Below are 26,314 nucleotides of genomic sequence, written 5' to 3' on the forward strand. Positions count from 1 at the left end.
CTTGGAACTTTAGCCTGTTATCACTTGTCCTTGTACAACAGCATTTTCCTGGCTGGGCAGGTTTTCCTGAGTCCTAGGATGCTGTGTATTCTGCCTCCTCCATCCAGGAATGCCCATAATCTTAGGTCCTTGGGATACCTGAGGCTGAGTATGCCAGTGCTGACAGGCCTCATGATTTCCCTTTGTTCTGTGGAGCTGGGTTTCAGGATTTACCTGGGGGCAGGGCAGAGAGCTCAGCTTTCCTCTGGCTGTCCCTGTAGGTGGAATGCAAAGCTGTCATGGTTTTCTTCCACTACTGCGTGGTGTCCAACTACTTCTGGCTGTTCATTGAAGGCCTGTACCTCTTTACATTGCTGGTGGAGACCTTCTTCCCTGAGAGGAGATACTTCTACTGGTACACCATCATTGGCTGGGGTAGGTCACTGGCTGGGTCTGGATGGCTCAGCCTCCTTGTCAGTTGTCTTTGGTCCCAGTTTTAGGAACCATTAGGTAACAGCCCTTGCTAGGCTGTAGGCTACTTGCTAATTCTTAGAACCATTTTATCTTTCACTTCCTTCCGGTGGGACCCCATTTGTTAAGGGAGCGCTATACCTAGGAATCATCTTAGGAGACCAGATGGCCTGAAGCTGGGGGAAATGGAAAGTATGAGAAGAAGCTGGAGATGAGGGACAATAGGACCCCCAGGAATTTTCCCCCTCCCCTGAGGCTAAGAGTATCCTGGGCAAGTTGGATTTCCTTTTCTTGTTCTCCAGGGACCCCTACTGTGTGTGTGACCGTGTGGGCTGTGCTGAGGCTGTACTTCGATGATGCAGGGTAAGTACAGATGAGAGTATAGAGTACGTTTTCAGGCACCTGGCTTCCCATGAACTCCCCAACATGTTGTTCTGAACAAAACCCAGCCCTGGGCAGCACCTGAGTCCTCACCCCATGTGATCAGTCCTCTCTCAGCCCCAAACCAAAGCCTGGTCCCAAGTTCCTCCTCAGCCTTCACCTCTGTGGTTAGCCTTGTCTTAAGTGACAGTCCAGCAAGAGAATGGGTACAATTCTGAACCCATCTGGTTTGGGGCAACTCTGAGCATCTGGTATCCTTCAGAGAGAAGGAGGAAGAATGTCAGAAGTGAGGTTACTCTCCTCTCCAAGGTTACCTTATGGACAATGGAACTGAATGGGAGACACGTCCTTTCCAAGTATCCCATTGTGACCCTGATTCTTGGGCTCCAGTCTCTGCCATGACAGAGGAGCAGAGGGGAAAAAAAGCAAGCCTGGGGCAAGGGGTATTCTTCTAGCTAGCCCACCTCTACTTCCAGATTGCCCTGGTCAGGGAGTACAGGGGGAGAAAAGTGCAGCCCCCCAGCTAGTCGTGTGATGTTCTGCAGGGTCTGTTATGATTTCTCCCCTTTGCCCGTCTGTCTTTTAGCTGCTGGGATATGAATGACAGCACGGCTCTGTGGTGGGTGATCAAAGGCCCCGTGGTTGGCTCTATAATGGTGAGTATCCTTGGAACAAAGAGGGAAGGGAGAGACAGACAAAGAGAATACAGGAAAGGGAAAGATAAGCTTTGTCACAGCTGTATTATATGCTGTAACATTGGCGCACACATTATTAAGTTATTCTAGTGTTATTCCATTTTTAATTATTGTGAAAGGTGCTACTAGGAATAATTTCATGCATGATTTTGAGCATGATTTATAAGTTTTTCTTTCAAATGAATCTCTAGAGGTGGAATTGCTGGTCAAAAGGGTATACATTTAATACTTCAGATCCTTCACCATTTTGCAAAAATGCTTTAACAAATCACATTCCCTCTGGTGCCTTTGTTCCCCAGATACTCCCTATACCTGCAGTACCAGTCATTTGATGGTTCAGAGTCCTGCGGAGGGTGACACTGTCTTCGGGATGGAGCGTCTGTTTCTCTGGGTTGTTAGTGGGTTCGGGCATGCACTTCTGAACAGCTTTTTTGGTGGCGTGTACTTATTTTGGACATTCCTGTGAACTTCTCTCGTTCAGTCTTCTGGCAGCTTGTCCTTCAGATCAGCTGAGGAGCAGTGACTTCTCTTTGCCACTTTATCATGTTCTCAGGCCAGCGTGACTTCCATGCCCTGGGATCCTCGGGCTTCATCTTTATGATCGCAGCCTCATTTCTTGTTTATGGAGGATTTCCATCAGCTTAAGCTATACAACCAATCTCCTCTTAATCACTTCACAACACGGTTGTGGTTTAGATGTTCAATGTATCTTTAAGAAATGTATTTATTTTTTGTTGTTTTGAAAATGCTATCTATTTTTCTACGTTCATACTTTTGGTGGCTGCACATTTCCCAGTCTCCTTACAGATTCTTATATGCTGGAAAGTTATTTATCACAAACACCTATGCACTGCAGATTGGAGACCTTCACTTTTGTGTTACTCGTATGCCAGCCCAGGAAGCTGTGCCCGCTGCTGTGACCCTGTATGTTTTTCTACCGTATACGTCAATGTCTTATTTGTTCGGTTGAACACTTCTCACACATTCAGTTAGTCAGGTAGACTTTTGAATATCCTCATTAAGTTGTAAGAAAAAATCTGGTGGAGGTCTGCATTGAATTATGTACTGATTGGAAGGAAAGTTGATTTTCTCCAAGAACACAGCAGCACTCCCAGTCTGCCCAGTCTTTCTTGCTGTCATTTGTTTACTCTGAGGCGTCCCCAGCCTGGACCTTGGTTGAGTCTAGAGATCTTTCCTTCATTGTAGTGTCTGGTGGTGGAGATCTGGTAGATCTTTCCTTCCCTGTAGTATTGAGGCCCTACAGGGAAGTGATCAGCTTTTGTGATTTCTTGGCTTTGTTACATTTTTGAATTCTCTTCTGAGTTTAATCCCTTTTATTTGCTTCACATGGGGTTTCTACATAGAAAATTATGCAACCTGTAAATGGAAACAGCTTTTCCCATCTTTTCCAATATCTGTTCCTTTGATTCCTTGTTTTTATGGAGGACAATGTTTGCTCTAGTTATTGGCAATTGTCTTGCATGCAATTGGGCAAGGGTTTCTTCCTGGCTGGCTCTTCTGTGTGTTGTTGTGAAGCTGAGCACGGGTATTGCATTGGATCACATGGGCTGAAGAGATCATGCCCTATGACAGAATAGTGTAATACACTAGTCCAATTTTTCTCTAGTTCTAGGGATGTATTTGTGTCTGGCTTTGAGCACGGGTGCTTAAGTCTTTGGGATAAATGGCGAGGAATAAGATTCTGGGACACAGAGTGTGTGCATTTACTGTTCACATGGCTATGGACAAGGAGCAAGAGTGCTCACTTCCTGTTCTCTCCATGTCTATGCTGGTTACTTGTCTATTACTAATTATTTGCCAGTCTCACAGGGATGGTGGAGCATGTTTGTTTGTTTGTTTGTTTGTTTTCATCTGTCATCATAAAGAATAATAGCACATTTCTTTGCGTTCCTAGGATGAAATCTATGGTCATGATCTGCTTGCTCTTCTCAAGTACCACCAAATTCTGCTTGTTAATGTTGTCCTTCAAGATTTAGGATTGTTCTCCATGTATCTTAAATGTCGGTGTGAGTTTATTTCCTGTTCCTGCCTGGCTTTTGTTTTGTTTTGCCTTTTGAAACAGGGTCTCACTACGTAACCATGCTCAGCTTTTTTTTTTTTTTTTGGAGGGGGTCTGTTCCCTTCCCTCGTGTGTGTGTGTGTGTGTGTGTGTGTGTGTGTGTGTGTGTGTGTGTGTGTGTGTGTGGTGGGGGGTGGGGTGGAGAGGTCAGAAGAGATCAATCTCTAGTGTCATCCTTCAGAATTCCCATTTGGATTTTTTCTGAAGGTTTCTCACTGGCTTGGAGTGCAGTCCAGGATCTATCTGCCTGTGTCTGTCTCTTCAGCCCTCAGATTACAAGCACATGCGGCCACACCTATCTTTATTATTTTTTTTCCTTCACCTGAGTTCTAGGGATAATGCTTTATCTTTTATCCTCTTGCTTGTAAGATTTTATTGGCTGGGCTAACCCTCTCCCTGCCCCCACCACCTTTTTTTGTAGTAGGATCTTAGAGAGCTCTGAAACAATTACATATCAGGGAAACTGCATTTTCTTTACAAGTTCATGAAATTATCGGGGCCTAATGCTTTGTAACGCATATACTTTTGACTCCTTTTACATTTCCTTCTGAACTTATTGCTCTCCTCAGACCCTCCACCTCCTAGGGAGTTGTTCTTGCTCATTCTAATTTCCTGGTTTGGGTCAATCTCTCACGATTTGAAATCGTCTGTTTATCTCTGGTGTTGTCCTCGTTCTCACCCCTAGACATTTTTTTTTTTTTTTTTTTTTTTTTTTTTTTTTTTTTTTGGTTTTTCGAGACAGGGTTTCTCTGTGTAGCTTTGCGCCTTTCCTGGAACTCACTTGGTAGTCCAGGCTGGCCTCGAACTCACAGAGATCCGCCTGGCTCTGCCTCCCGAGTGCTGGGATTAAAGGCGTGCGCCACCACCGCCCGGCCTCACCCCTAGACATTTAATGACACTTTCTCCTCAGCAATATTTGCTGAGTTAATTCGAGCATTAATTAGACAGCAACAGAAGCAGAGACAAGCAGGGCAGAGCAGGAGTGTGCTTTCTTGTGCTAATTGATCCGTGAAACAAAGAAGAGAACAAGCAGGATCCTTCCTGATCAAGGCTTCTATGGCTTCCAGTCTCTTTCTCACGACTCTTCACCTGCAGAGCATTCCCTCTGGTATACGTCGGCTTTAAGACGATCACTCTCCTGCTTTTGGATGCTTGGTTGTTCTCAGGAGCGGTTGGTTGTTGTTTTGAAATAGAATCGTGTTGTTCTTTTCCTAAGGGCGACTTTGGCTCTGGCCCAGAGATGTCGCCGCCGTGCGTGCCGGCTTCTTGTTGTGCCTCCTTTGCATTTATTTGCGGCTCTTCCCCCTCCTTTCTCAGCACACACGCAGCTTCCCACTGTGTTTGGAAAGCAGCTGTCCCTGATGGCACACGCTGCTGCTATTGCTGTTCCCAGGCAGTCCTCTAATTAGGAATGCCGCTGAGGCTGCTTCCCCGTACTCCACGGACTGGACTCTGGACTTGAACTTTCTCTCCCCATCCCCACCCCACCTCTATCTCTCTATCTCTGAGACAGGGGCTTGCTGTATCTCCCAGGCTGCCCTGGAATGCATGATCTTCCTACTTTGGCCTTGCAAGTGCTGGGATTACAGGCCCACAACCCCACCATCTGCTGAGCTTGGGGGTCACTGTACAGTCCCCTCCTCAGTTGTGCTTTTCCAACACCCTAGCCTTCTTTCCTCTTTCTCTTGCAGACAGTGCTCGCCTCTGGCTTACCCCCTGTGCTCTCTATTTCCAGGTTTTTGCATACAATTCTTTTTCTTGTATCTTTTCCTTCATTCGAATGACTCCGTGGGAGGCTTCAAAGTCTGCAAGGGAACTTGCCCGCCTGGGAGAGGGTCCTGTTGGGGACTACCAGGCTGGACAGAGATTCGAGTTTGCCTTTCCTTTCCTCCTCAGGTTAACTTTGTGCTTTTCATCGGCATCATCATCATCCTTGTGCAGAAGCTGCAGTCGCCAGACATGGGAGGCAATGAGTCCAGCATCTACTTGTAAGTATGTTATGTGGCTATGTGGATGCCACAGCCGTTTCCGACCACATGGCCTGCACTCGGGGTCACAGGCAGGACAAAGCTTGAACTTTGCTGGCAGGTTGACCTAGCATGAGCGTTTGCAAGATTCCTTCCTCATTAAAGTGCCTGTGAACTACAACTGCCCTCCCAGGCTTCAGCCAACCCAGAGTTCCTCAGCAACATGGATGCTGCATGGAAAAGGGAGAGAGGAGAGAGAGAAAGAGACTGACAGAGCCTCTGTGGTGGCAGGAAAATCAGTGGAGAACTCCAGAGTCCCTGGGGGAGCTAGGGTCTTGGTTGTTTAGAAGTTGGCTTTCCTTTGGGGATGCTGGTTCTGTGGGAAGATGAGCCCATTGGAGGCATGGCTGTGACAGGCCACACCCCCTCATCCACTATGCAGAAGCTGCTAAGTGCCTGGCAGTCAGCAGGGGGACCTTCTCCTGGGTCACACTCTGCATGGAGATTCTCCTTCCTCCTCCTTCCCTCAGAATAGCTCTGTCCACCTCTGTGTCTGTCTGACCTTCTGCCTTGGCCCCCTTCGTCCTCAGCAGAGGAGCATCAGCTCTGTGATTGCCACTGAGTGCAAGGCTTTGGCTACGCTTACAGACATTCGAGTTCCGAGAAGTAGTTTTGCAGTCACTGATTGCCCTAAAAACACATGACCACCTCAATCCCAGCCCCTTCCCATTCTGAAAATCGGACAGAGCTCCTGTTGACTCCCCCTTTGGGCTCAGAAATGGAGTGTGGGGTGTGAAGATACTTCTAATGCTAAAGAGGAAGGTCACGGGCTCTGTGAGGCTGATTGGAAGGGCATAGTAGCAGCCCAGGGTAGGTGAGGGCAGCCATGGGACTCTCGCAGCGTCACTGGGGTCTTTGTGACAAACCCAGCCTGAGGCTCACAACCTTGATGGCTTCTCTGAGAAAAATGAGGGGGGAGTAGAGAGAGCGACACAGAGGGGTCTACCAGCCGTTCTCCTAGAGCTCCTTTCCCTGTGTCACTGGTTAGCACAGGGTCCTCACTATATACGATGTATTCTCTGCCTCGGCAATAATTACATAACATTGAACAAGGACACCTTTGTGATCATTTTACTGTCCTCCCCCATGCTTGTTTCATGTTTTTGCCATGTTTTATTTACTTATTTAAGCAACCCTTTACTTGTCTATCTTTTCATGTTTTGCCAGCTGTTTATCTATGTATTTATTTATTTGCTACTTTGTAACAGCCCTTCCTTGTCAGTGTCTGTGATGCAACAGGAAGTTATTGATACAAGCCGTGACCTATCCGCAGGGCAGCAGCTCTGTTGCTTCTTGCCCTGCACTGGAGAGAGAACCTTGTCTCAGAGAGTCATAAAAGAGCCCCCTTCTCCCCTCTGCCACCTTCCTGTCCAATGTAGGAAGCCAAAGTCGTGCCTCTATGCCCAGCCTCAGTTTCTCTTGCTTGCCTTGCGGACTGGCTCCCTTACTGACTGTCACCTCTTGTAACTGGAAAAGCTAATTTAGCCTCATTGTCTCCTGAGCACTGTCAACCTTGCTCAGTCTCCTCCCCTTCCTGGTAGGATCTGTCTTCTTCTGAGGCCTCTGGGCCATCTTCTTTGGGCTGAATGAGAAGATCCTTCCAGCTTCTCCTTACTTTGCCTATGCAGAGAGAGACACACACACAGGGGCTCGGGCTCAGTAAACAAGGATGCTCTGGGAACCCTGATCACATATTTGCCATATCAAATGCCCTGCCCTAGACAACAACAACTGCCCCTGGCCTGATGGGAAAGACCAGTGGGCCTTCCTAACGTATAGATAAGAACCACTTGTAATTAGCACATGGTTTATATTAATATTTGGATGTTAATCCAGAACTTTGAAGAAGGTTTACTTTCTTAGTGTAAAAACAGCACTTTACAGGCTTGGCCAGTGCTATTTGATAGAAAACCAACCAACCAAACAAACAAAAAACCCAAAGCTATGGTAGTCTCCAGTCGCAAAGATTAACACAATCTATAAGGCTGACAAGGGATTAGCTTGATCCCGTTGAATTCAGCTATGTGTCTGAGTGTTCCCAGGGTCAAAGAGACGTCACTGATCCTGTGACAAAGCTTCTGAGAGCTGCAGAGCATGTAAAAAGGCTTGCACGCAGTTGATGCTCACAGGCACAGCTGAGCAAGCTGGGCAAGCTATCCCTAACGAGACGCCCCCTTTACAGCGAGGACACTAGTGTTCCATAACCTTTGGTGACTCCAACAGGAAAAGGAGCTAGGCTGTGGCCACAGTGCAGGCAGTGGGCACCAGAGCCAGCTTGTGTCGTCCCTCCTGATCTCAGGGAATCCACAGATTGTACTTGATAAGGCTAAGCCAGTGTGTAAAATAAAAGGCTTCCTGAATGAAGATCCCTGGTAGGCTCCGGACGTTCCCCTCCACCCCCCATATAAAAGTACTCCATTCCCAGGACTTTAGAGAAGCTGGCTGTAAGGGGAGGTGCCTGCACTGGGGAGGAGGGAGAATCTGGGGTGGGCAGGGCGTGGTGGGAGATTCCAGGGCTGTGCCTGGGACCCTAGACGTGTGTGTTTGCTGTAAAGCCCCTTCTGGTCTGCCCACAACAGCTCTCTGGTTTTTTCCTCTGTTTCCAGAACAAATTTAAGACTGAGAGTCCCCAAGAAAGCCCGAGAGGACCCCCTGCCTGTGCCCTCAGAGCAGCATTCACCCCCTTTCCTGTAGGTTGGTTCCAGCTGTGCAGATGCTAAGGGTTTGTCCACTGTCAACCGAGGTGCTCTTGGCTCAACCTTGAGGGACCTGCCGGATGTGGGGCTCCGTGGAGGGCAGGGGAGCCTGGGCCTGCATTAGGGTCAGCAGGGGCTCAGGTTAGGGTTGTGCAAGCATTCAGCCCTGGGCTTGGCAGGGTTGGCTTGTTTGGGCCTGAAACCTGAGTTTCTGCCAGGCACAGCTCCCTGGCTCTGGAGGGTGGAAGAGAAGCAGGTTTTCTGGAAGACTGAGACTGAGCAAGGAAGGGCTTAGTCCAGCCATGATGTGGCCTGGCTTCATTCTTAGTGCCTGTGACCGGCTCTGCTCTTGGAGGTGGGCATTAGAAGCTACCGCTTAGGTCTGAGGTGGGGAGGGAAAACCTATTTGCACACTCCCCCCACCCCACATTCCCGCAGGGATTCCTCCACCACCTCCCAGGACAGGCTTTGTGTGGGCAGGCAGCCCTTCAATCAGGATGCTCAGCCAAGGGCTTGACATACAGGTATGGCCTTCCAGTCCCTGCAGCCCATAACCCTCACCCTGTCAATGAGTATCTGCCCCCAGAGTTCTGTCAGGGGTGGTTTAGGGAAACGGTCACCCTGAGAAACCCAGGAAAAGAAAGCCACCCAATAAGTCAGTGGCCACAAAGCCTTGAGCCCGGGTGTGGATGCCCTCTGGGATCCTGGGTTTATTCTGCCTCCTTGTTGGAGGAGGAAGTGGTGCTGAGCCACACTTTAGCAGGGCTGCTTTTCTGGGGAATGTTTCCTGGGGACTGGGCAGTGTACTGAAGGTGCAGGTGAGCTTAGCGTCAGGAGACCATCATGGTCTACAGGCTGCCAAGGAAGCAGTAGGACATGGATTCCTAGGCTCGGAGGTGGAGACAACAGGAGTGCCCTCTGCACAGGGCATGGATAGTTGTCTGTCTAGTATCCCATTGGATGTTTCCTGGGGCTTCAGTCCGGCCAGCCTCTCACACAAAAGACACCGTTAAAACCTTGTGCCAGATTCTTGGGATAGACGTGAGAGCTGAGACCCTGGAATAGCCCTGACCTTCTTACAGATGAAGAGAAGCCATGTCAGAGCTGGACCCGGAAGCGCCTACCCTTACTTGCAGAGGGGGCCTCTGCACCAGCCACTGGCCAAATCCCCACAAGTCAATTCCCACTGACCATCGGAGGTCTTCTGATTCAGGGAAGCCCCCACCCCGACCCCAGCACACTCCTCTGAGTCTCCTGTGCTTCCGTGGACTGGGGCGGCCCTCCAGCTTGGCCTGGGTGTATCTCTGGATGAAACCGTTCTCCCCTCTTGCCTACTTATCCTGGGAGGCCTCCACCCTGCCGTCCTCACTCTCTGGGTCAGCTCTCCTGTCACTGCAGGACCTGTTGCTTTTCCGTGAGTCTGTTTGCAGGCCACTACAGGCCAGGGGCAGGGATTTGGGAGAGGGCCTCTTCCCGCTTTCTCTGGATAGTCTCCCCTGAGAGCCCTCTGGATGTCACCTTGACCTTGTTGCTCCTGGATTTGACCTTCCACCCTCATCAGGGCCACCAATCCCAGTAAACGTGTCACTAAATTGTCCTTTGGCTATTTTCCAGATTTTTTTTAAAAGGAGAATCAGGGAAGTCAATATTTACTGTAAAGTGTTGCGGATCCCCAAAAGGGAGGAATATGGGACAGTGTTGGGGGAAAAAAGGGAGAGGTCTTTGGGGAGAGAGGCTAAAGCTTAGAACTCAAGGCGACAGGAATCGATCAACAGCTGTGTGGGTGTGCAGTGTCTTAGACTGGCCCTGTCTGCTTCGGCCAGGGTTGGGGGATGTTAGCTGCTTGGTCTGGGCAAAGGAGAGGACCAGGAAAACAGCTGCTGTTCCTGTGGACCCAGAGATCCTTGTTCTCCTCATTTGTATCACCCTCTCTTTCTCCATACACACACAATCCAGTCCCTTGTCATTTACCAAGCACACACAAGAACTTTCTCAGGAATACCTTGCGACAGGGCTTCTCCAGCACACCCCCCCACCCCCAAGGCTGAGGCTGAAGTGCAGCTCCTGGGCTGGCAGGTCAGTAGGGTCAGAGTGGCACCGTAGTCTGTTACTGATATGTAACAGTACCAGTGACAGTCAGGTACTGTTCCTGCTACTGGTCTGGGGATCTCTTGAGTAGCAAAGCATCAAATAACACTTATAAAACAGGCCTACAGCACCTACCTCATAGGTGATGTAAAATAAAAGATGCCATTTATTGAATGAGTACCACAGGCCTGGAGAGGAACAGCCTGCTGGGCAGGCTGGTGTTTGCCTCATCTGGAAGTATGCAATACATGTTCTTGCCTCAGCAGAGTAGCATGCCCCCAGGCTCTAGCTGCCTTTAGACCCATTCCCCAGCTGGAGTCCGAAAGCAGGTCTTTGAATGTTAAGGACCTAATTATTCTGCACACCTGATTAATGCATTCACTCGCCACCAGGAGGTGCCCCAGAGCCCTTCACAGGGAGGTGACTTGTTATCTAAGGTGGCATGGACTCTTGATCTCTGGTAGGGAAACTAGTGTCCCTGCCTTACACCAGCTCAAGCGTGAGCAGGACTAGAAAGCATCAGCAGAGACAACTAGATGCCTGTGACTGAGGACAGCAGGGTTCACGGGCAGCCTGGCCTCAGTGCTGCCTCCTCAAGGCATCCCTTTCCTCAGGCTTTTGCCCTTCAGCCCCTGTCCATATACCTGGATGGAGCAGTCTAGCTTAGTGCTGTCCTGAGGAGTTTCTCGAATGTCCTGGTTTTATATCCAGCGTGTTCACCATGAGCAATATGTGACTATTAAGTTCTGATACAGTGACTAGAATGCTGAGATAGAGTTTTCATTCGATTGGATTTTTAATTAATTTTAATTTGAATACCATCTAGGGTAGTGGCTACCTTAGTAGGTAAATACAGGTCTAGACTAATGAACAGTCCATTGTGCCCAGCCTGCCTCTACTCTCCTGTGTGTCCTTACACTGAGAGGAGGTGGGGGTGGGGGAAGAAGAACTGGTCAGAACACCCATGGCAATCTTTGCCAACAAGTCCAGAACTCTATCTCCTCATGCCAGCTGTGCGTGAGGTCCACAGCATGAGTCTCCAGCTGTTCGTCTTACTGGGTGACCTTGGCAAAGCCGTGCTCTAAGCCTGGGGCTGATACAGAGATGGCCTCTGGCTCCCTGTCTGATTCCCAGCTCGGGCCTCATCTCCTGAACACACCTGCCTTTTAATACTACTTGCCTACTAGTGGCCCGAGTGTGTGTGTGTGTGTGTGTGTGTGTGTGTGTGTGTGTGTGTGTGTGTGTGTATGCGCGCTCATGTTCTGTAACTATACAGATACACATACATTCCTCTGTCCAGAGCTGAGTGTGTTTTAGTCCTTAGTGTCCTCATTCTCCTCTGGGTGGCTTCCTTAGCTTGTCTCTATTCCCTCACTTCTCTGCCCTCCCTGTGCCCTGTGAACTAAGTCTTCCCGAGTCCCACTGCAGTTTCTTCATTGCCCAATGCCCCCAGCTGACAGAAGTGCTAATCTTGTCACACCCAGCAGCTGCGTGCAGAAATGCTACTGCAAGCCACAGCGGGCTCAGCAGCACTCTTGCAAGATGTCAGAACTATCCACCATTACTCTGTAAGTGTGTGTGGCCGTGGCTGTGGCCGGGTGTCCTGGAGGGGGTGGGGGATGCATGCTGCTGTTGCCGCCACCGCCTTGTGCTTGTGTTCTGTCAGGCTGGAGGAGTGTGGAGAGCCACCCCGAGCCTCCCAGCCTACCCTATTCCTGGCTGTTGCATGTTGATGTGTGTCTTGTGAGTTCTTTGCAATCTCGTGGGTGGGGCTGGAGGGCATGTGGGTATTGGAGCTGCGGCATTGCAGGGACATCTTGACTTGGTGGCTACGACTGATGCTTGCCTCACTCCACAGTCGGCAGTTCGTGGCTGCTGACAGAAGTGTGTCCTTCCTCAGAACCTCACGTCTCTGGGCTTTAGTCTTGGCAGTGGCAGAACTGTAAGCACTCAGAGCTGGGATGAGTTCACTATGTGCTGGGCACGTTGTGTGCTGCTTGGCTGAGTTCAGTCTCCACAAGGACCCTGTATGGTGGCTTCTCTCACTGTCTCTCCATTTGATAGACAAGGAAACTAGAGCATGACAAGATAGAGTAAGTCACATGACTGGCAAGGCAAGGACTGGAACCTAGAGCATCCTAAGAATCACACCCTAGGTCACAGAGTGGGAGGTGTGGCCTTCCTGGCAACCCACTATAGTTTGGGTGGCTCTATTCATGAGCTCTTCTTGAGATTGTAGGACTCTTCTTCCTATTGATAGTTCTTTGGGATCGGAGGACAGAGGTAGAGGCTGTGTCACTGGGTCTCTGAGTTAATCACAGTTCAAGGCTTATAGCTTGTCTGGGAATTCCCATTCCCAGACAGTCAACTCAGACATCTACAAGTCCCCCACACTGGGTCCCTCTCATCTGTCACCACTGCCCTGTCTGCCAAGGGCCTGTGAGGTGTTCTGAGTCCCTGCTTCAGAGCTGTGGGAGGGTGGATACTGTTCTTGGGCCATACCCTGGGAAACCCTCTATTCAGATCCACATCTGCCCTGTGGCTGGGAAGGGTCCGGCACCATTCCTCAAAGCCAGTTTCTCAGTTTTGTAGAATTGTACTGTGAACAGCGATGAGGCTTAGCATCGTGGTTCTCTGCTGAAGTAAGAACCTGGAATGGGTCCACTGTAGAGGGGAAGCTGGAGGAGGAAAGCAGGACCCTAGCCTGCTCAGGACCCAACAAGACCCCCAGATCTGCCATACATGTGCTTTTGTAAGCACATCTTCCAGCTCTTTCAACTTCCATTCTGTCTCCAGACACACCCTGCTGCTTTCTGGTGCCAGATCCTGGGCACCAAAAGGCAAGTGGGACCTGGGGCCCAGGAGACATTGGGTTTTAAGGACTCTAGCTCGTATGGCTGAGCAGCCCTGCTGCTCTTCCACAGAACAGGCATTTCCGGTGTTGACCGCGTGCCTGAAGGTGCTTGCTGTGAGACCTGACAGATGAAAGAGGGGCCCTCTTCAGGGTCACTACAGTGAAAACAGACTGGTAGGAATCCATGTGGGCTCATTGCAGGGACTCACTCAGGTCCCATTGGCCCTGCCCTGGTTTAGGGACCTTCAGTGACTATAGAATAAGCCGCCTTAGAGCAAGAGGGCACTGTGAGCCCCACAATTGTGGGCTTCCTCCTCACTGGGCTGAACCTTCTCCCAAAGATCTCCTGAAGCTTCTATTTCTCCTTCCTTCTTCCCCCTCCTCTCCCCCCTCCTCCTTCTTCTCTCCCCTCTCATAGAAGCTAGGACACTAAGGACCTTATTCGGAATCTAGGGATTTATTTGGCTTTTCTAGAATGCTGGAGTCCAATGTTCAGCAGAGTGCTTTTCTTCCAGAAAGACTGGGAGGGGGAGAGGAGGGGCACATGGTAGAGTTGCTCCCAGTCAAATGGTCGCCCTTATATTTACTGTCCACTTCTGAGGGCTAAGCTGTGACTGGATAGGGTGAGGCCAATGGTCCCCGGGGGGACTGGATACAGCTGAGGGGAAAACATCTGCAGAGGAGAGCTGGGCTCTTTGGGGAGGCTCACAGGGGGCCACTGTCCTGGGATGGGTAGAGAAGGGGCCCACTCCGGGAAGCCCCTGTGAAAATTTACTCCCTCCAGAGCAGCCCACGTGTGCCTGATGTCCTTACTGTGGACCTCTTCTGTCCCTGTACTAACAGGGCCCCACCCTATTCTTGGCTCTATCTCAAGAGCTAAGAGCAGGAGAGGATCCCAGGAGGTGTGGTGGGATCCATCTTTAGGGCAGACCTCATCCTTTGACTCAGTTCTGGGGCAGGTAGAATTTCTGCTCAGCCAGCAGGTCTTTCCTTGAAACCCTCCCAAGTTCCTCTACGGTCCATCTAGGACCCTCCTTCCTGGTTGTCAGCATGGCCCTCGATGTCCCTAGCTATCCCTAGACTCAGAAAAGCCCTATCTCCATGGGTCTTTGGGCAGCTGTTTTTGAGGTCACACAGCTCCTTCTGAGCCAGGACAGGCATGCTTTGGCTCAAGACTTTGGAATCCTATCCTGATTTTACACGTTACTCAAGGGGGCCCCGATAAATGATACATGTTCACTGGCCCTGCAGGATACTGACTAAGTGCCCAGCAGACTGGGGAAGCCTCCTTACAACATCCTAGGAACCCTGGCCTCTAGTTGGCTCCCTCATTCCCAAGCCCCTTGCACCAGGAAAGGATGCCAAGTGGGTCTGTGAACAGGGGCACTGAGGGCTAGCCAGGGCTGGTGACAGGCCCTCTGCCCTCCCTGCTCCCAAGTCCTGCAGTCTCCTGAGCAGATTTTTGCTTTCTTCTGACAGACGCCTGGCTCGCTCCACCTTGCTGCTCATCCCACTGTTTGGAATCCACTACACAGTATTCGCCTTCTCTCCAGAGAATGTCAGCAAGAGGGAACGACTTGTGTTTGAGCTTGGGCTGGGCTCCTTCCAGGTAGGCAATGGTGCACGCAGAGCGCGTAGCTCATTGGAAGCTAAGCCCTGACCTCTGACCTGCTGCCAGCTCTGTAACCCTATGAACCTTGACTTTAGTGTTTGTCTCTGACATGAGTGCTAGAGCATAAGTCCTTTATGGTCCTTTCTACTGCTCTAAGATGCAATAAAGCCTGGCTGTCACTGTGCCTGGGGGCCCTGACCCAGGTACCCCTGAGTGACTTGAGTTGAAAGTGCTCCAGAAAGCCCAGGAGATAGGATGACTTTAAGACCCTTATGCTGTGTCCACATCCTAACTTCAGCCATGCATCCAGCCACATGAGGACTGGAGTTCTGTCTTATCCACCTTGAGTCCCTGGCATAGGGGACCTCAGTCTAGGGCCTGACACAGAGAACTGAATGGGCTGGAGGTACCTGGACAGACTCTTTAAATGAGTGGGTATCAGGACAAGAAGAGGAACAGAGCAAGTAGGTGGCTATAAGGAAGTGCATGCATCACAGCCAGGAAGTGAATGAAGGCACTAATGGTGGTGGGTTGTAAGGGGGAGGGCTTCTTTCCCTAAGCCACCCGTTTAAACTGGCATTTGAGTTTGACGGTCAGAAAATGAATGCTCTGTGCAACTGACTTGAATTTTAATTCAAAGCCCCTTTCCCCGATTCACATTCTTACTCTGGTAAGGCTGGATGCATTGTAGATAAAAGTTCTGACCCTGGAATTACAACCCAAGGCTCCCATCTTTACGTTTATTGGCATATTCCAGCCATCATTCCTCTGACATTTTCAAATGACAGCCCAGTGTACTGAGGTCCTACAGACCTGGTTTTCAGCATTCAGGAAAAGCTTGCTTTGTTTAGTGTAGAAGAGCTAAATTCATTCTCTGCCAAGTACTTAACACACGTGGTTTGCTTTGCTGTGTACAGAAGCAGCTTGCCAAGGGAGGGCAGAGTACGGGGTGGTGATGGATAAAGATCATATGTTCTGTTCTAAAGGAATCCTGCTCTCAGGAGCCTGAGGACTAGTAGCAGAGCCCAGAGAACATTCTGGCTTCCTCTAGAAAGGGCGAGTGGCTTCCCTAGGAAATGGGATAAAGATAGTCTTCAGTGATGGGAAGGATTGGTCGAGTGAATGTGAGATCCAAGATGAGATGTCTGTCAGTGGGGGCTGGTCTATCGGCCATCTGGCTTCATGGGAGTGCCTGTCTTAGGGAGCAGGACGCATTCCATGTTACCGTAGAGTTTTACGCAGGTGTGCCCTGTCTAGACTGATGTTTTTCTTGTTTCTGATGTCTTTTCCACTGCCACTCCTGTGTCCCAGGAGACCCCTTGCTGGTGGGCTCATGGTGGTTTGTGTTCTCTTCCCAGGGCTTTGTGGTGGCCGTGCTCTACTGCTTCCTGAATGGGGAGGTAAGACACAGTCTTGGCACCTTTCTCGAAGTGCAGGTGGGGGTTGGTGGGGAGAGACTGGGAGCAGATTCTTCAAATGGGATCTTCCAGGTTCCCAGTACTGAGGATAGGTTGACATAGGTGCCAGTGTTACGTGGTACCAACATCTCCTGGAATCCCCTACCTGTTCCAGAATCACTCCAACTCTGCAGCTAAGGCCAAAACTGAAGACAGAGTGGAGTGCCGTTGGTGACGGCATCATGTCTGCTGAGAGCACAATTCCAGGGCACATTCTTTCCAAAAGACATGCCTTAGTGAGCAGGAGTTAATACCTATAGGCCATCAGGCTATGATGGGCAGAGCTGCTGAGCCCCAGTAAGCCAGCCTGACCATCCCTGTTAGCACAGAGCCTATGAGAATCTGAAAGAAACCCTGAGAAGAAACCTGGAGCCTTCCTGAGGTGTTTCGTTCCCAGAGCTACCATTTGGGGCTCCTTCTCTAGCCTGCTGGGGTAATGTTCTGGAGCAGACCCAGGATAGAGGTGCCAGGCAAGTGGTGGGCACTGGCTATGTGGGATGAGTTTGCAAGTGGAGAGAGGTCTTAGTGAAAAGATCTTGGCCTCAGCAGGCTCTCCCCCTTGTTTGCATCTGAGACTCAAGACAATTAAGAAGGTCAATGGAGACCAGATTATAACAGATCAAGAGATCCCAGAGAGGGCCTTGCATAAAGATCCTAGGAGAGCCAGAGGTGGGAGCATGGGCTGCTTGTCGGGAGTCTGCCAAAGGAGAGGAGGCACGAAGTGGAGAAAGTGGGGATGGGTGCTTCTTCTAGTCGTGCAGCTCGTATACTGCATAAAGGTGCCTGGCTGAAGTGCCATATGGAGCCTTACGTTTTCTTGGCATGGCCACCATTTACTATATGCAGAGCTACATGAGGGTTTGCCAAGAGGCATGGACTGTTTTATAACTCTCTGTCTCAGAAATCTTCTCACCTTGGAAGCGTTCAAAGCTGTGGATGTCTAGGACTTATCCAGAGATGCTGATCTCACCATTCATGGTCTTTGGGCATCTGGAATATTACAAGTTATTTGAGTAAATCTCATATGCATCCCACAGTGGTCAACAAGGGTGATGACCTTTATTTGATCTGTTTGCTTCAAGGGGTTGCTAGGAGAGCACTCTTGACAGTTCCAAAGGACGGGTCGGTTGAGAGGCCCAGACAACAGGAAGCTGCCTGAGGGCTTTGCCCAGACGGACTAGGACAAAGCTGCAGGCTACAGCTGGGGAGTGGGAGATGATGGGTGGATAGTCACCATGGCAGCTGGGAAAGTGCCAGGCCAGGGCATAGAAGATGCTCACTGGGAAGTCATGTACATGTTGCTCATTGCAGGTACAGGCAGAGATTAAGAGAAAATGGCGAAGCTGGAAGGTGAACCGTTACTTCACTATGGACTTCAAGCACCGGCACCCGTCCCTGGCCAGCAGTGGAGTGAATGGAGGGACCCAACTGTCCATTCTGAGCAAGAGCAGCTCCCAGCTCCGCATGTCCAGCCTCCCGGCCGACAACTTGGCCACCTGAGCCCTGTCTCCCTTCTTCTGCACAGGCCGGGGCTGCAGGCCGGCGCCTGCGCATGTTTGTGCCTCTCCCCTCTCCTTGGGCAGGCCCTGGGTAGGAAGCTGGGCACCTTCCCAAGGGTGAAGAGAGAGATAGGGTGTAGGCTGATATTGCACCTCTTGTTTGGGTCTCACCTACTGTGGTCCATTTGAGCCCAATCTGACATGTAAATACACCTCAAATTTGGAAAGTTGGCCCATATCTCCCCCAATCCATGCCCTTGCTCACCTCTGCCAGGTTCCAGCTTGACCTACTGTGTCAAGGCCAGCCTCAGTGATGGCCTGATCCCAGGTGCAAGGCCTTGTGAGCTGAGGCTGAAACATGCCTGCTTTGGAGAGGCTGGGGTAGTGCCCACCCCAGAAGTCTTTCACTAAATTGACTTTGAATGTGGGCCTTTCTTAGCCTGTACCAAGTCCTGCAGTTGGCCAGGGATGCATCTCAGTAACCAGAGCATCCTTTGGAGTGGGTCAACCTGAGGCTCCTTTTGCTTACCTGACATCTAGGTTGTCCAGGTGCTCAGCTCCTGTGTGCCTGGATGATGGGAGGGTTACAGGGCTCTTTCAATCAAAGACTTAAGTTGGGGTGAGGGTCAGGGAAAGTTCTGGTGCTTTTCATTTGATGTAAGAGCTGAGAGCCAGAAATGCAGATGCATTTGGGAAGAAGATGGGATAGCTGAAGATCTTATCATGTCCTTGACTGTGCCCTGACTCAAGACTTGATCATGTGATAATTTCATTTCTACCCTCCTTGCCCACAATGGATGGTCTGAAGAAACCCTTCTCCAGCCATGACACCTACAGAGAGCCCCTAGCTTTCCTCTCTCAATTTCCCCTGAAGTCAAAGCCATGTCTAGAATGAACCAGCCACCTTGCAGTGATATCAGAGAGTTCGGAAGCAACTTTCAATTTCCATGAGCCAAGTCCTGGGTCCAGGGCTCCCCACAGCACCACCTCTACTGATGACCAAGAACTGTAGATGCTGCCCCCAGCCTGGACTCAATGACTAAACTCAGTGGTCTGCAAGACTTCCTCCGTGTGCCCTTGGCATTTGAATCACTTGCGGTCCTCGTAGAGTGTTTGGAGGGGATGCTGTGTCTGTCATGTGCATGAGCAGAGGCGACTGATGGGAGGAGTGGTGACTCTCTAGTGCCCATCTTGGCTCTCCAGCTGTACATTGCACAGCCATAACCCACGACTTTAAAATAAGGCCGCATCCAGATTTGGGAAGAGAGGAGGAAAAAAAGCAGTGCCGTGGGGCCATGTGGCCCAGCTCTTTCCACTTTGATGCTTGTTTTTGTCCCTGTCCCTGTGGACTTGTTCATGACTGTGCTCTGGAATGCATGGGGAATGTGGGAAGCTGCCTTGCTTGCTGTTGTATTAAGTAGAAGGAACTATGGGAGATTCGAAACAGTGATGCTGGAAGAGCCATTAGGCTGGAGAAGGTTCTAGTTGATATGGTGTAGAGACCAGCTCTGCGTTCTTGACCAGTGAATTCAGTTTTGGGGTCTTTGGCAAAGCCAGAAGGGGAAAGCACCTCCTTGCTCCTTCCCAGAAACATTGAGTGACTTGGACCAGCCACTGGGTGTACATTGGCCCTTTACCCCACACCTTATTCCCCTCTCCTCTCCCCTCCCTTGTTCTGAGAACCAGGTTCTCAGCCAAACAAGAATCAGTTGATCACCTTGCACTTTGGACAGTACTAGGGAGCCCAAGCTATTTAGAAGAAGCCATGGTTCAGGATTCTCGTTGGCTCAGACTGAAGGGGCGTGCACGCACGTGTGTGCACGCATGTGCATGTGTGTGGTGAGGGGAATGACGTTCTGTGTATTTTCCCCTTTGGATACCACAGTGCAAGTTTCTAGAGCAGAGGGAGACTCAGGCCATGGTCATTTGACTGGGACCTCAGATATGACGTGCTAGCCTTCTAGGCCTGGCAGAGACAGGTAGCCTGTGGCACCCTCCATCCAAGGTGCGGCCCCTGGGCTATGAACCCCATTCCGTTCACTTGTCATCACCCCCACCCATGGGTCTGCCTCACTGTGGAAGAAGAAACTGTGACTGTCTAGTTCCATCACTGCAAAACAGCAAAAACCAGATCAACCCTGAGCCCTTGCTGCTTCCTGAGCCCTGAGCCTGCGTCCTCCTACAAGTTCCAGGTTCCTCTTGCCTGTTTTTCTGTCTGAAGGATTTCTATTATTGTTATTATTATTACTATTTTTGCTAGTCTTGTGAGCAGATGTACCTGAAGGATTCTGCATGTTCCAGGAGGGTCTGGCTCTGAGGCCACAGGCAGTGAAGGGGCAATGCAAGGCTGGGTAAAACCCCTCCCCTTTGACCCTCTTACATCTATAGCGCAAGCAATAAGACTTACTGATTTGTGTGTACCCCAGTTTACCTCTGGGGTTCTATCTAAACACCAACCATCTTCCCTTGGAATGGGCCCCAGGCAAGGCTTGCAGTAATACAGCCTGGACCCAGAGAAGGGAAAAATGATTAAGAAATCCCATCTGGTGGGTAAAAAGGGCTTCATAGACTTAGAAATCTTGAGGCAGGAGCAGAGCGGATCCAAGGGGCACCCGGTCTGTAGAGGATCATTCCTGGGAAGTGGGGTCTTGTTCTATGAAACCCTGAAGGCCAAATTTCACAGACCACATAGTTTAGGGGGTAGGGCATCCTTGTCTTGTCCTGTTTCCTGTCATGACTGTCCAGCTATAGGGGGAGCAGGAAGTATCAGAAAAGGGTCTAGTCCTCATAAAATGAGATTCTACAGCAGGAATGCTTAGACTGCCAGCAAGTCAGAGGGCTTTGGAGGTGTTGCAGCTTTGAGATTGGCATCCACCAATGCCCAAGACCTGACTTCCACCTCGGTGTGCAGCGATGAGGTCCTCCTTGACGTGCTCAGGAGCCCTAGTGAGTCCTTTCCTAACCCCATCTTCCCTGAACTGACTTCTCTGGGGACAGGGATGGGGAGCTTGATCAGGGCCCAGTGGTGGAAATAACCTGGCACCTGCCGCCTAGCACCAGGGCCTCCTCTGTTTGGTCTGTACCCTCTCTTCCTTGGAAGGAAAGCTGTGAGAGACTTTTAATGCCTTGTGTGCCCTCTGCCCCCTACAAAGAGAAGGCAGCAAGTACTGTGACCCTGCAAATTCCACTTGAGCCTGGAAGCTAGCTGGAAGAGCCTTGAGCAGGAAGCCTGGGACTTGGGGCTCCTCAGCTTTGCTGCTCACCTGCTGCTTGACCTTGACTCGTCCCTATAAGGGGAAATTCAAAGACTATTAGAGCTGGGATCGACTTGGAGATCTGAAGGGTAAACCTTCCCCATGGGCTCATGAGGAAACAGGTGGGTCGAGCATGTTTTTGAATGAGAATGTGGCCCTACCAGTATTGCACAGCCCTGCATGTGAGCCAGATGTAACACTCCAAGCAGCGGTCGAGTACACTATACCTTTTGCAGGAGGGGCTGCACCTGCAGAAAGTCCAGGAGTCCATGATACAATACAGGAGAAGCAATGGAGTTGGCGTGGTATAGGATGCTTGCTAGCAAACTTAGCCCTCTCCATCTGTTCTGGGACTCCATACTTACTTTTTCTCAACCCCCTAATCTGCAATGGTGTGGCCATGGTTACGTCATCATCTGCCCCCCAGCTAGGGATGAAATGGAAGTGAAATGCTCCCTGTCAGTTTACAAGCTCTGAAAACAACACAGCTCGTTCTTAGGGTGAAGACCCCCCAAAAGGTATCCCTTGCAATCAGTCTACTGCTTTGAGCCCTCCTGGGTTAACCATGACCCCGTTTGTAAAAACCACCAGCACTGAGGGGGAGGGGGAGGCCACGGGGCTCTGGTGGACATTGAATTCCAGCTTTATCTTCTCCACGTTGTTCAGTTTGCTTTGAAGGTGAGGATGGGGAGAGCTCTGGGAGTGCAGCGAGCACCTCTGTGCCATCTGCCTAGGAATCCTTCAAGGGTATGGGACGTTCCTCAAGTGGGCCAAATGCCCGTTCTTTCCCCTCTCCTTGAACTCCGGGTCCTGTCGTGTGTCTGTACTCAGCCGTGTGTGTTTTGTCTGCTGTCTGTCTTCTGAGGCTTTGCGTCTGTCAGGGCTGGAGTGGTTCAGCCCTTGGTACTCCAGACGTGGCTCCAGGCCCACTCCTGGGAGCTGGACGCGTCTGGGTTTGATTTCCCACAATAAAGATAAATCCCACGGACCTCACTGCTACCGCTGCCTCCATTAACGCTGTGCTCACACCTTGTCTGGGATTTTAAGGATGTCAAACTGCTGTAGATGACTCAATAAATGTCTTATCATTTTCCTTGGTGTCTGCAAATTGCTGAAAGTGGAGGGTAAGGATAAGAGTCAGGAAGGGAGAGGACTCCCCCCAGATCTGATTATCCCAGAGTAGTGTAGTCTGCAAGGCCTCATGGCCTTTTGGATTCTAGAAGAGAGGAGTGAGAATGGGATTGAGTAAGCTGAAGATGGAGGAGGAAAAGAAAGAAACCCTGGCCTTCAAAGGACATCCCTGTGACGTGAGTGGAGCTGGGTTCACTTGGATGTCTGAAAACGGGAATGGCTTAGCCTAAAGTCTTTGATGCCTCATGAGCTTTGTGGAGTCTGGTGGGAGCAGCCCCCAGATTCTGAAAGCTTGCCTTCAGGGAATGTTTCAGCTCAGGCCAGGTGTGCCCTTGGCTGTGAGGGTCCCACCCACAACATTCCTGGAGAGTCAGAGCCACCAACCCCTTGCCACACCAGGTAACGGACTCTAAGTAGCTCTCATTTCCTTGAGGGCCTATTGATTGTCGTAACTCTCCTGCTCAGTGCGTTAGTCATATTTTAATTGCCAGCAACAGAAAGTCAGAAAAAGAGTCCTAGAATTCTGTCAGGGTGAAGAAACAATAAGAGTTACCTGAAGCTACGTGCCATACCACAAAAGGTGATGCCCAGGCTTCTGTCACAGTAGCTGCCACCATCCCAGTGGTGAGTCTTTTATGCTGGGGTCCTGACATTGCACTTGTCACTGCCTCTGAAGGCCATAGCTTGAGACATTTCACTGGCAAAGCATCCCACATGCAGCATCCTCTCTTTGGTTGTACATTTCTGTCAAAGCCTCATCTGACCTGTGTTCTACCTGCTGGTGTTCTGTTTTCCTGGATCCGTCTGAGAGGAGGTCAGGGTTTCAAATCCAGAGATTTGTAAATTATTCCCAAGTGTTAAGGAGGCCTGAGAATAGGAAGTACTGACCACAATGGGCTGGAAGTCTATATTCATTACAGAGCCAGTTCCCTCCAGCTACCAGACCACTCTGAACTGAAGCCAATGAGATAAACGGAAAGCCAACAGCTGTCAGCCTTCCTTCCACCTGATAGGCCCCGGAGGCCTCTTACCCCAGTGTCTAGGAGGCTGCCATGTCTGCTTTTCGAGGCTGCACTGGCCCTTTTCTCCTTTTGGGAGATTGACAGGCCACGCCCCATGACTCATTTAACAGACACCTCGATCTGAAAGGTAACCCCTCAGGGGGTCAGAATCCGCTGGCTGCTCCCTCGGATCTTTCTAGAGCTGTCATCATTTGATCAGGACAAATGGAGGCTCCACATTTCATTCTTGAAGGTCATACTCAAGAAGCACAGGCGAAGAGCCAAACATTAAGTTGGAAATCTTGAGTTCCGTATTACGGAGGAATTTCTTGGCAAATGTAAATATCAGACTACTTAGTTCATGCGAGTTAAGTACCTTTGTCCTCAACCCTGAGGACTATTCCAGCCTCTTTCTTCCCATGTCCTTAGGAAGTCCCTGAGCTCTGGTTTTTCTTAGTTAACTCTTGGTTGTTCTTTAGTAACAACAAGTGAAATTCCATTCAGGAATCCATGTTCTCAAGCTTTGGCCTGAAGTAGGACCACCATATGTTGCTGGGCCCATCTGCACAGTTTCTGATGCAGCATGGCTGAGTTTGGGCTCAACGGTCACTTCCACTTGGAGATAACACTGTAAGAACCACTGTTCTATCCATCCTATCCGAGGGGACGTGACTGGACACAGCAGCCTGTTTGTGAACCTTGGACTTGGGCAGTGGTTCAATTCCTAGAGGCTAGACAGCATGAGGTCACTGTCTGTTTTAAGAGGCTCAAAGGGTCTACAAGAAAACTGACCTTTAGATGTCTTTTGAGACTTAGTTATCATCTCTGGATCTTGTAGATCATCAAAGACAATCTGAGAATCCAGATCCAAGAATGTAAACTATCTTGAGTTTTAGAGCCATCTTGGAGATAATTAGGGTCAAGTTCAGAGGATGTAACTGAAAATTCCCAATAAAAAGTGACCTAAAGGAGGCAAAACTTTATCTTCCTTACATTCATTCTGCAATAGAAAACCCAGAACTGGTATTGTGGTTCATGGTCCCTCAGGTGCTATCTCTTTGCATGTGCATCCTTGGTAAGCGAGTCCCGTCCCAAAGTCAAAATGGCACTTGGAACATTGGAACTAGACTTGGAGTGAACAGAGAGAAAGCAGGTATTTTCCCACTTACCTCCCATTGGCCATTGTTTAGTCACATGATCACACCTCACTCCAAGGCAGGTGTCCTAGTCAGTGTTCTATTGCTGTGAAGAGACACCATGATCACAGCAACTCTTATAAAAGAAAGCATTTAAGTAGGACTGGCTTGCAGTTTCAGAGATTTAGTCCATTATCATCTTGGTGGGGAGCATGGCAGTGTATAGGGGGACATGGTACTGAAGAAGGTGGGGACGAGAGGCGGGAGGAAGGGGGATCTGTGATTGGTATGTAAAATGAATAGAAAATTTCTTAATAATGAAAAAAGAAAAAAGTAAAATAAAACAAAACAACAGCAAAAACAAAACAAAACAACAAAAAAGAAATATCTGAGAGTTCTATATCTGGATCTGCGGACAGCAGGAAGAGAGAGCCACTGGGCCTGGCTTGGGACTTTTGAAACCTCAAAGCTGACCTCAAGTGACACACTTCCTTCAACAAGGCCACGCCTCTTACTCCTTCTCAACTGGTGCCACTTCCTGGTGCCTAAGCCTATGGGGGTCATTCTTATTCAAACCATCACAGCAGGCAAACTAACACATCCTCCATTATCCTGGAAGGCAAATGTGTACACTGACTATAAAATGGTAGTTTGTGTCACACTTTCAAGGCCCTGATTCTCTGGCAAGTCTGATGGTAGTCACCTGGCTCTTCCCACACCTGTGGGAGAGCAGAGGTTGTCTATCTGGAGATTCCACTTTGTTTGAAAAAAACAAAACAAAACAAAACAAAAAAACAGGGAGATGCAGTGTCCTAGCTGGACCACAGAATGACTCCGAAGTTTCTCAGTTAGAACTGGTTGTTCCCACCCCCTATAGCCTTGTTTAGATCAAGGGATGAACACATGCTGGGTTATCTTCATTCTTTGAGTACCTTCAAATGTCTGAATTTTGTGAGTGTATTTTGTGCTGCGGGAACTTCTGTACTCATTATTCACTTTTTAATTAGGGTGATCTTCAGAGATAGTTCCTTTGGAGAGGAGAATGATCATCATAATTGCCATGAATTCATGATCATCACCACAAGTAGACTCAGGCTAACTGCTTCTCGGCCTCTGCCTTTGTTAGGTTGCCCCCTAGTGGAAAGCGCTGTGCAGTCGCATTGATGAAAACAGCATCCTGCCTGCAGCCTGAGCTGCAAGACTAGGAATTCCCTGTGGGAAGCTGGATACCAGCCGCTCATTCCTCCATACACCCATTCTATATTTAGGGAGGCAGTCCTTAGCAAAGAACTGTGTGTCCAGAAACAAACTTTATCTTTTAGACATTGGTGTAAAGATTGGTTTTCTTCACTGGTGTACTTATTCCATTCTGAAGAATGCTAGGAATGGCGATCTTTTTGGAGAGTACAGCAGCGACAGGGCATGTGGCTTTCATCTGTTTACTCAGTAGCTATTTGTTGATCATTCATTTCTCGTTGGATTACTCTCGAGTGCGTGCCTTTCCCTTGGAACTGCTCTCAGGCACTGGTGAGCGTCTCAGAATAGCCCCCACTGTCGTGGCCCATGTTCTACTGAGTCAGCAAGAAGGAAAGAGACAGAATATGATTTGCAGCGGAGGTCAGTGTCTGTCATGAAGAAAATGAAGCAGTTGCGGAGAGGGCAACCCTGTGGCTGGGGAATGATTTTAGAGTGGGTAGCCAGAAAGCTGGGCATGCAGGAGTTTGAGTATTGTAATTTTCTGAGCCTTGCAACTTTATTAGGATCTCCAAAAATATCAATTGCAAGGGCATCCCAGATAAAGAGCTACCACAAATGAGTGCTCTGGGGTTTGAAATGAGGCTCACTCATAATGTGCAGTGACTTCCTGCAGTCATCATAATAAATGACTACAGGTCTAGGGAGGGGTTGTCAGATGACTGACATCCATTCTTTTTAAAATTCTTTTTTTTTTTT

At 49.6% G+C, this 26,314-nt stretch overlaps 1 protein-coding gene across 6 annotated transcripts in view; it reads left to right on the forward strand.

Annotated features, from left to right (window-relative positions):
* Nucleotides 1-22,186, forward strand: part of Adcyap1r1 (ADCYAP receptor type I) — a 109,564-nt gene extending 87,378 nt beyond the window's left edge. For 4 of the 6 annotated variants that reach the window (XM_052721230.1, XM_052721228.1, XM_052721229.1 and 1 more), the window contains 8 exons: nt 261-414; nt 753-813; nt 1,418-1,487; nt 5,503-5,594; nt 11,902-11,985; nt 14,751-14,880; nt 16,242-16,283; nt 17,652-22,186. In XM_052721230.1, the coding sequence (XP_052577190.1) occupies nt 261-414; nt 753-813; nt 1,418-1,487; nt 5,503-5,594; nt 11,902-11,985; nt 14,751-14,880; nt 16,242-16,283; nt 17,652-17,840 (822 nt within the window). In that variant the 3' untranslated portion in view covers nt 17,841-22,186. The remainder of the gene's footprint in view (nt 1-260; nt 415-752; nt 814-1,417; nt 1,488-5,502; nt 5,595-11,901; nt 11,986-14,750; nt 14,881-16,241; nt 16,284-17,651) is intronic. The other 2 variants (XM_052721231.1, XM_052721232.1) reach the window with 2 other exon arrangements.
* Nucleotides 22,187-26,314: the final 4,128 nt, after the last annotated feature.

The sequence above is a fragment of the Peromyscus californicus genome, unplaced genomic scaffold (assembly GCF_007827085.1).
Source record: "Peromyscus californicus insignis strain IS unplaced genomic scaffold, ASM782708v3 Scaffold_6__1_contigs__length_162567912, whole genome shotgun sequence".
Taxonomy (NCBI): Eukaryota; Metazoa; Chordata; class Mammalia; order Rodentia; family Cricetidae; genus Peromyscus; species Peromyscus californicus.